We start from the raw sequence: 10,654 nt of genomic DNA, 5'->3' as shown, positions 1-10,654 counted from the left end.
TAACATTTGCTTTCCTGATGAAATTTTTGTTTCGGATCAAGCATAGGAAGCAAACATGGGCTTATAGCATTAAAACTTATTCTCGGCCCAATATAACTAGCTTTAATCACAAACTCATTTGGACACTCAAAGCTGAACCAATAATGCAACAGTTGGGCTTTGTTAATTTTCTTTTGTTTCAGCCCAACACAAAATCTGCACAACAAAATTATTAATTAAGCACATATGAATTAGGATCAAATTAATAATTTTGTATTTAAATATTTTAATAATGTTTGTTCATCATCAAAATTAAATAAGAGTTTTCCAAACTCATCAGATGTGTTCTTAACTTTTGCCTTTAATTATTGAAGTAAAAGAAAAATAATAATATACTTTGAAATCTGGTATCAAATTAATTAACAATTAAGCACTTCTTATTTGTTATTTTATTTCATCATAATTGAGTAGCATTGACTTAATTTTAAAAGTTATCTCAAAAGATAATCAAAAGAATACTAAATTTATATTCTAAACTATTTAAATCTAATAGATTTTAGCGAAAAATACTTTTCTTTGCACATGAAATGAGTTTTCTTAAACTTAGTTAATAAAGAAATATGCTCCTTTTATTTAAAACAAAGTTTCTCTTATATATGTTTGTTTGAGTGGAAAATGGAAGGAAAGAAAATGGAGGAAAGAAAATGGGAAAGAAAATGATTATTTTTTATTGTTTGGTTGAAGAGGAAAATTGAGGGGAAAGAAAATGGATTGAAAAAAAAGTGGTAGGGCCCACCAATTTTTTTTCTATCCAACATTGGAAAGAAAATGAAGAGAAAACTAATATTTCTCTCTCTACTTCCAATACTACCCCTTCACTTTTTTCAATATATATTATAATATAGGAGTAAAATTGTCTTTTTATAACATTTTTTTCTTCTTATTTTCCTTCCAACCAAACACATCTAAAGAAAATAAAAATCCACTCAATTTCTTTCCTTTCCTTTCTTTCCTTTCTATTTTCTTTCTCTCTATTTCTTTCTTTTCAACCAAACATAAAGATTTATATTTTGAAATTGAGGGATGGAACAGCTATAAAGATAGGAAATCTAGTACACTAAAGATATATATGAAAAAGAAAAGTAGACTAAATAATTAAAATAAATGAGAAGATAACCTTAGCTGACTGACCAAGCGTTTTGCCCATAAATTTACGTTAATAAGATATATGTTTGTTTGGTGTTTGCTGTGTTTCTTCCAAGGCCTAAGGAACAAATTAACACGGGATGTTATATATATACAACCTGAAAGCAAGGTCTATATATAATACAAAATGTTATGTGTGGAAATTCATGGGGACAGGAAATATAAAAGACTTCTAAAACAAAAGAGGCACCATCAAGAGCGAGGTCCATGAAAATGAATGGAAACTACTTATGAAAATAGCGTCATAGATGGGTTAGAACTTAGAATAATTTCATTTCTTTAGCATTTGAATGAGTCAAATGAGAAAAAAGAGTTGGAGTGAGAGGCTTCTATGGTTTTGTTTCTTTGTTCCTATGTGTCATGGAGTGGGAAGCTTGATTTTTTTTTTCCCCTTAGAATTATTAATTATACTCACTGTAACACGCCAATTTGGATAACAAAGAAGCAAAATATACCGAAAGTTATATTGGGAAAGTGTGTAAATCGATGCTGGAACTGCAAGAATGCAGAAGGAGTTGAAAGAAACAGTTTGCTAAAATAGCTTGAATAGCAAGAAAACTGAAATTGCAATTGTGTGTTTTTATTATAGAATATATTGACCTCTCTATACATAAGAGTTGAGTATTTATACAAGAGTAAGTAGATGTTAAGTGAGCTGGCACATAACTAAAGTCTGCTAACTAACTTAACGGCTAATAACAGTAATTCAAGATTCAACACAAGATTCTATTTTGGCCAGTTCACATTGGTTCTCTACCGACCCTCTCAAAGAATGCTGAGGATAATGACTTGGGGAGTATATCTGCTGTTTGAGAATCAGCAGGTATGTGAACTATGTGCAATTGTCCTTTTTAATATAACATAGTCAAGTATATAGGTAACAACATACTCAAGAAACATACAACAATATAATTAACAACTACAACCACAAGCCATAAGATCAGAGTATATATTCTGTTATGTTTCCAAGTCATCACAAATGCATGCAAGTGTGATATATATCTCTTATGCTTTCCCTTTCTATCAACCAAAAACATCAAGTTAGTATCTAGCTTTATTGGCAAACCTGCTTCTTATTTTTCTTTTTTCTTGTTCAACTTCTCATCTCTATAATATACTAACATCTCTTTCTATAGCAATTAGCTTCTCTGCTTTCAGCTGATGGGTTAGTTTATATTAAATAAAGAGATTAGTAAAGAACTTGACAAGTGTGTGCTTGGTTAGGAGTTGGGCACTAAAAACAGTAGAATTAAGTGAAAGAGGTGGAAACTAACTTGTAGTGTTGTTGAATTTGCATGAAAACAGAAAAATATAATATATAGGGGAGACAATTGTACACTACTTTAAAAACATAATTTACTTGCAACATCATCATATATATGTAGCAACACTCTTACAAATTATAAAACAAGATTTGCAGAAATTTAAAAAAAAGAAAAGAAAATTACAATCACAAAATATATATATATATATACAAAGACACAACAGCAATAACCAACATCTGAAACAAATTTCCCATGCAACAATGAACTTGAGAGTGGCCCCAAGAAGAAGAAGAAGTTGTGGCCATTAAGTTGTTCTTGCACGCCGATTTCCACGCCTCCTTCTTTTGATTCTTTTGCCTCCAAACATGATCACAAGCCATTGAGGCTTTCCAATTGAGAAAACATAAAATCCCAAGCCAATTCCAAGCACCATTCCACATGCATATCCTATTGCCACTGGTTTCCAACCAAACCCAAATTTGTCTTCAGCCTCAGAAGAAGGTGGATATTGTTGCAAGGGGACATTGTTGTTGCATTGAACTGACAATGGCAATCCACATAGCCCCATGTTTCCCTCATAGGAATTGTTTGAAAATGTATCAAACTGTTTTCCTCTGGGTATTGGTCCCACCAACTGGTTTTGGGAAAGATTCAAGACTTCAAGAAAGTTCAGATTTGCCAATTCAGTAGGAATATCCCCAGTAAGCATATTTGAGGAAAGATCCAATGATTCAAGATTTGTCAAATTTCCCAAAGAGTGTGGAATATTACCAACAAGTCTGTTATGAGAAAGATTGAGGCCTATGAGTCCATGAAGCTCCCCAAAATCATCTGGAATCTCTCCTTCAAATTTGTTCTCTGACAAATCTATATTTACAAAGGTTGTTGGAATTTTGGCAAAAGGGGTATTGGTTCCTTTCACTGTTGCAATTACGGAATTATCATATTCTGGAAGAATGTTGCCCACTATAGCTCCAAAACTAGTGTCAATATAATCTACCAACCTGCGTTGCACTTCATCACCCACAATTTTCATGGCTTGAAAATTTTGTATGTATGCTTTTGGTAATGAGCCGCTTAAGTTATTACATGATATGTCAAAAATAATCAAAATTGGAAATATATTTTCAGATTTCAAATTGGCAATGGGACCATACAACTTATTGCCTCGTAAGACCAGTATTTCCAAAGTTGATAAATTTTGGAGCCAATTGGGAAATGTATCTTCAAATTGATTATTACCGAGATCTAAATCCACAAGATTTATGGAATTGGACAAAGATTTCGGCAATAAACCTTTGAACTGGTTGCCATTGAGATTCAGTGTTTCAAGTTGATCAAGATGCTTAAAAATATCTGGCAAAGTGTCATGAAGGTTATTCATTTGTAGATCCAAATCCGTAAGGTATGAGCAATTGGCAAGGCACTGTGGAAATGTTCCTGTGAATCTGTTGTGGGACAAGTTGATAACTTCCAAAGAGGTTGTATTACAAAAGAAGGAAGAAATGTCATCATCCATCAAGTTGAAGCTAAGATCAAGGTATTGAAATTGATGCCATGGGAATTGATGACCTATTGAAGTGAACATGTTGTGTGAGAGTTTCAAATGAAATAATGAGTCTATATCATGTATCCATTTGGGTACCTTTCCTTCAAGTTTATTATTGCACAATTCAAGAAATTCCAATTGTGGAAATTTTCCTGAGAACTTTGACCAACCAATGATATTGTTAGAAAATAACTGTAGTGCTTGTAAATTAAAAAAAGTATAATTAATACTTGTTTCAGATTCTAGCAATAATGAATTGCAACCTGAAAGAGAAAGATACTCCAATTTTCGGAGCTTAGAAAAGAGTTGAAAGTGAACAGTACCACTCCAATTGTCTGAGGACAAGCACAAATATGTAAGATTTACAAAATGAAAAATTGATTCTAGAATGTTTTTTTGAAGCTTATTGCCACACAAGAATAGATGTTCTAAGGAATAAGATGTGATTTCACTGCTTATGTGCCCTACGAATCGATTATTTGATAAATCCAAAGCTCTCAAAGACTTGAGGGATAAAATTGATGGCGGAATTGTCCCATTTAATAAGTTGTCTTCTAGGAATAATTCAATGAGATTTGAAAAGGCTACTTGTTTGGGTAGTGGCCCTTCAATTTGATTAGAAGAACAATCTAATTGAGAAAGTTGAGTTAAGGTAAACAATGAAGATGGCAACTTCCCTTGGAATTTATTATTATTAAGAAAGAGAGTTTGCAAGTTGGTTAGCCTATCAAACACATTTGGAATTTGACCACTAAGCTCATTAGCTGAAAGATCGAGGTGAGTGAGACGGTGAAGGTTTAAAAGTGATGACGGGATTGAACCATTGAGTTGATTATACGCCAAATTCAAGAAAGTGAGGTATGTTCGATTAGAGAATGATGAAGAGATAGGCCCTTGGATACCACAACCTGAAAGATCCAAGATACTAAGAGAAGCGGTACAACTCAACTCGGAAAGATGGACTGACAATTCATTCTCTGATAGAATGAGCTGTTGAAGATTGGGTAAACAGAATATGTCACTTGTCAATGAACCCCTTATTCGAGTATAAGAAAGACTGAGAGTAACCAAAGTGGAAGACAAGTTGGCGATCAAAGACAGAGGATTTGGTGTTGGACCAATTAAAGTCATATCTGTTTGATCCAATACAATCTCTCTTAAACATGTTGTGTTTTGCAGGAACCTCTTCCAAGTGGTTTCTTTCCACTTTAAACCATAATTAAAAGAGAGATCAAGTGATTGTAATTTGTAAAGGTGTGAGATTTGGGAAGGAATATCACCTTTGAATTCACAATAAGATAAATTCAAGTGTGTGAGACTCACAAACCCACCAAACTGAGATGACAACTGAGAATTATAGAAATAATTGTAAGCAAAATTGAGTGTTTGGAGATGAGTAAGATGGAAAAGTGTACTGTTAGGATGGATTATACCTACAAGTCCACTGCAACTTAGATCGAGGCCAATCACGTGACCAGACAGAGAATCACACGTGACACCCATCCATGAACAACAATCTGTCCCATTCGCCCACATCCTCATCTTTGGATAAATATAGGGGCAGCGATTAACATAATAATTATCCTCATAAAAGGTAGTGTTAGTAATGAGTTGAGTCCTCAAGTGAAGCAAGGCAGAACTCTCTTCTGGATGGCATGAATGAGAAGCCAAACATGCAAAGTGGAACAGCATAAATATGTGCACACACACCCCCACTCTAACAACCACCAACATCATTATTGATTATTCCTTGATGCTTTTATACGACTCAGATCATAAATCAAGATCTGTCATCTATGTATTTATAGCCAAATTGGAATCACAACTATCTACCCGAACCCATCATATGTATGATTTCGATTTTAAAAACTACCGCCACCAAATAATAATATGCATACTGTCCCAATCTGTCAATGTCCAATAAGACCAAATCAAAGTCTAATAAATAGTTTTGTTCTAATGTCAGATTTAGATATATGTAGTTCTCAACTGAGATAGAATATTATTAATCTGCCTTGGTTAAAGCAATAATGGTATTTCATATTCACTCCAACCATCAAATTTTATAAACCATTATTGCTTTATCATTGTTGCTTAAACCATTGACTACCTTCATATAATACTTACATTTATAGGTACACTATTTTACTTCTTTACGCGATTTTTGACCCAATTATATATGACTGTTTCTACCATTTTCAGTGATTATATTAAGTTATTAACATAATATAATAGACAAACATTTCTTTATATATACAGCATCGCTTTGTCACAATCAACAATATATGCCATAATGCCAAAGGCTATTCAAAACGAACATTTTTTTTTTCCATCCCTTCAACAACGAACGCAATCCCGAGTCTTCCCCATTCCCCAAGCAATCGGTGATGTAAGATTTGTTGTCAACAATATAATAATGCTAGTTCTTTTCATAATCTTGGTTGAGCATTTCTGTGATACTTCAATCATGAAAATGAAAAAAAAAAGAAATGTTTGAAAGAAATATAACTAGAGCAATGTTGGGAAAAACACACTCTTCTAAAACATTAAGAAGGCAGAACCACGTTTTATTGCAAACAGCTGCTTCTTACTTTGCTATTTTCTTGTTCAATTTCTCATCTTTATAATATCTATTTTTGTAACAATTATCTTCTTTATTTTGAGCTTTGATGGCCAAGTTTAAATTAAAATAAAGAAATAGATTACTTAAAATATTGACAAATATGTGGTTGGTTAGGAGTTAGAACACACTAAACAGTAGAATGAAGCAAAAAATGTTGATGTCAACTAGTGTTGTTGGAAATGCACGAAAACAGAAAATATATACTATATTAGAGATATACTTCCAACATCATGTATAGTATATGTAACAACACACTTACAAATATGTAAGAAATAGCAAGTATAAAGTATAAATATCACCAAGACTTGCATACAACACATAATGTAAACAACAGAAATAACCAGATTACAGCCTCAAACAACATATAAAAAGACACAACACCACATGACACAAAATTATTATTGCACATTTACATTACAACCATAAGCTGAAACAGAGTGATTCTTGCACGCCGATTTCCACGCCTCCTTCTTTTGCCTCCAAAGATGACCACAAGCCATTGAGGCTTTCCAATTGAGAAAACACAAAATCCCAACCCAATTCCAAGCACCATTCCAAATGCATATCCTATTGCCACTGGTTTCCAATCAAACCCAAATTTGTCCTCAGCCTCAGAAGATGGATATTGTGGCAAAGGGACATTGTTGTTGCATTGAATTGACAATGGCAATCCACATAGCCCCATGTTTCCCTCATAGGAATCGTTTGAAAATGTATCAAACTGTTTTCCTCTGGGTATTGGTCCCACCAATTGATTTTGGGAAAGATTCAAGACTTCAAGAAAGTTCAGATTTGTCAATTCAGTAGGAATATTCCCAGTAAGCATATTTGAGGAGAGATCCAATGATTCCAGATTCGTCAAATTTCCCAAATAGTGGGGAATATGACCAACAAGTCTATTATGTGAAAGATTGAGATTTTTGAGTATATGAAGCTCTCCAATAACATCTGGAATCTCTCCTTCAAATTTGTTTCCTGACAAATCTATATTTACAAAGTCTCTGGGAATTTTTGAAAAAGTTGTACTAACTCCTTTAATTATTGAAGTCATAGAATGATCTTTTTCTACTTCAATAATTCCGCCTCCCTCAAGCCAACCAGTGTGAATGTAATAATGCGAACTAAGCACTTCATTATCCACAATCTTCATGGCTTGAAAATTTTGTATGTATGCTTTTGGTAATGAGCCACTAAAGTTATTGCATGATATGTCAAAAACAATCAAACTTTGAAACATATTTTCAGACTTCAAATTTGCAATGGTACCATACAACTTATTGCCTTGCAAGACTAGTATCTCCAAACCTGATATATTCTGAAGCCAATAGGGAAATGTATCTTCAAATTCATTATTACCAAGATTTAATTCCTGAAGATCCATGGAATTGGACAAAGATTTTGGCAATAAACCTTTGAGCTGGTTGCAATTGAGAATCAGTGTCCCCAGCTGAAGACCATTTAAAGTATCTGGAAAATTGCCATGAAGTTTGTTCTTTTGTAGATCCAAATGCTCAAGGGTTGAACTATTGGCAAGGCACTGTGGAAATGTTCCTATGAATTGGTTGTAGGACAAGTTGATATCACTCAGAAATGTTGCATTGCAAAAGAAGGAAGAAATGTCGTCATCCATCAAGTTGAAACTAAGATCAAGGTCTTCAAGTTCATACCATGAGAATTGACCCATTGATGACAACAAGTTATTTGATAGAATCAAATGATGTAATGAATCTATACCATGTATCCATTGAGGAACTTTTCCTTCAAGTTTACTATTGGATAATTCAAGAAACTCTAATTCTGAAAAGTTTCCAGAGAATGTTGAATAACCAATAATATTGTTTGAACGCAACTGTAGTGCCTGCAAATTGGAGAAAGTGTAATTAACACTTGTTTCAGAACCTAGCACTAATGAATTGCAGCCAGAAAGGGAAAGATGGCTCAACTTTTGGAGTTTAGAGAAGGGTGAAAAGTGGACAGTATCACTCCAGTTGTGTGGTGATAAGCACAAATTTGAAAGGTTTACAAGATCAAAAATTGATTCTGGAAAGTTTCCTTGGAACTCATTGTTGCACAAGTCTAGATACTCCAAGGAATATGATTTAACTTCATTTATATACCCTGTGAATCGATTATTTGATAGATCCAAAGATCTCAAAGACTTGAGTGATAAAGCCCACCAAGGAATTGTCCCATTTAACAAGTTGTCATGTAGGATTAAGTGGGTGAGATTTGAAAAGGCTACTGTATCAGGTAGTGACCCCTCAATTTTATTTTCAGAACAGTCGAACACAGAGAGTTGACTTAAGGTAAATAATGAGAATGGCAACTTTCCTTCAAAATTGTTCCCCCGCAGAAACAAAGTTTGCAAGTTGGTTAGCCTATCAAACATATTTGGAATTTGTCCACTAAGATTATTGTATGAAAGATCCAAGTAAACAAGATGATGAAGGTTAGAAAATGATGATGGGATTAAACCACTGAGTTTACTCCCTGAAAGATCCAAGTAAACAAGATGATGAAGGTTTGAAAGTGATGACGGGATTAAACCACTGAGTTCTTCCCCTGAAAGATCTAAATGAGTGAGGTGCTGAAGGTTTGAAATTGATGACGGAATTGAACCGTTGAAGAAATTCCTCCTCAAAATCAAGGAAGTAAGATGTGTTAGACTAAAGAATGATGAAGGGATAGGCCCTTCAAAACCCCATTCTGAAAGATCCAAAGTAAGAAGAGAAGTGTTACAATTCAACTTTGGAACATGGAACTGAATGCCATCATTATTGTCACTTAGATTGAGGTGTTGAAGATTTGGTAAACAGAATATATCACTTGTCAAAGACCCACTTAATTGAGTATGAGTAAGACTAAGAGTAACCAAAGTGGAAGACAAGTTGGCAATCAAAGACAAAGGACTTGGTGTTGGACCAATTGAAGACATGTCTGTATCATCCAATACAACCTCTCTCAAAGATGTTGTGTTTTGCAGCAACCTCTTCCAAGTGGTTTCTTTCAAAGATAAAGCATAATTCCAAGAGAGATCAAGTGATTGTAATTTAGAAAGATGTGAGATTTGAGAAGGAATATCACCTTCAAACCAACAATGTGACAAATTCAAGTGTGTGAGACTCACAAGTTGACCAAACTGAGATGACAATTGAGAATCATAGAAATGATTGTAAGCAAGGTTGAGTGTATGGAGATGAGTAAGCTTGAAAAGAGTGCTGTTAGGATCAATATTACCTACAAGTCTTCTGCAACTGAGATCAAGGCCAATCACGTGACCAGACACAGAATGACACGTGACACCCATCCATGAGCAACAATCTGTCCCATTTTGCCATGCCCTCGTCTTTGGATCAGCATGGAGGCAGAGACATTCAGCATACTGATCACATGAGAAGTGTTCATCAAAATTATTGAGTTCGGTCTTGAAGTGAAGCAAAGCAGAACTCTCATCGAGATGGCATGAATGTGAAGACAAACATGCAAAATGGAACATCATAAACATGTGCAAACACAACATCACTCTAAGAACCAACAACATGGAATAACCCATTGATTATTGATTGAAGCTTTTGCTTATTTAATTTTGTGTATATATTGGTATGTCAATCATCAACCAAGGCCCATCTATTTATAGCCATCTAATTATATTGGAATTAATGGATGTTCGTATATTATATATTAAATCTCATTGTTTTTATTGTCTCATATCATCATAATAATAAGCTTAGGTCATAACATTTCCGTGCTTAAAGTACTTAATCATACACAAGATGGACGACTTAAATTTAGACTTTAAAACTAGGTTCTTTTTTTTTTCTTGGTGTCTAAACTTGATTCTTTTATAAGTATATGTACGTACACTATTTTACGTAGCGAATTTTTTACCCACTTATTATATATATGGCTATTTCTTTTTCAGTCATTATATTGACCCAATATAATATACAAACTATTCTGTTACACTTTAATCATGAAAATGAACTTAGCTTGATACATTACTATCAATTATGATGTAATTTTTAGGAGAAC

The 10,654-nt window shown here is 33.8% G+C and overlaps 2 protein-coding genes across 3 annotated transcripts; both read right to left on the bottom strand.

The window, feature by feature from the left end:
* Positions 1–2,607: 2,607 nt before the first annotated feature.
* On the bottom strand, positions 2,608–5,754 carry LOC130941696 (receptor-like protein 18). Of its 2 annotated transcripts, XM_057870275.1 has the most exons (2): positions 5,433–5,754; positions 2,608–4,022 (listed from the first exon to the last, which is right to left on the bottom strand). In XM_057870275.1, exons 1-2 carry the CDS (start codon positions 5,734–5,736, stop codon positions 2,755–2,757), a joined length of 1,572 nt encoding a protein of 523 aa, XP_057726258.1. In that variant the 5' UTR covers positions 5,737–5,754; the 3' UTR covers positions 2,608–2,754. The 2 variants fall into 2 exon arrangements, with proteins under 2 accessions (XP_057726258.1, XP_057726257.1); XM_057870274.1 differs by having other exon boundaries at positions 2,608–5,754.
* A 1,172-nt stretch (positions 5,755–6,926) lies between these two features.
* On the bottom strand, positions 6,927–10,175 carry LOC130941178 (receptor like protein 27-like). Its single transcript, XM_057869592.1, has 2 exons — positions 9,485–10,175; positions 6,927–9,193 (listed from the first exon to the last, which is right to left on the bottom strand). The coding sequence occupies exons 1-2, from the start codon at positions 10,173–10,175 to the stop codon at positions 7,032–7,034; spliced, it is 2,853 nt and encodes a 950-aa protein (XP_057725575.1). The 3' UTR covers positions 6,927–7,031.
* Between the last annotated feature and the right edge of the window lie 479 nt (positions 10,176–10,654).

Source organism: Arachis stenosperma, chromosome 7 (genome assembly GCF_014773155.1).
Source record: "Arachis stenosperma cultivar V10309 chromosome 7, arast.V10309.gnm1.PFL2, whole genome shotgun sequence".
Lineage (NCBI taxonomy): Eukaryota > Viridiplantae > Streptophyta > Magnoliopsida > Fabales > Fabaceae > Arachis > Arachis stenosperma.
This window is presented reverse-complemented; position numbering and strand designations above follow the sequence as displayed.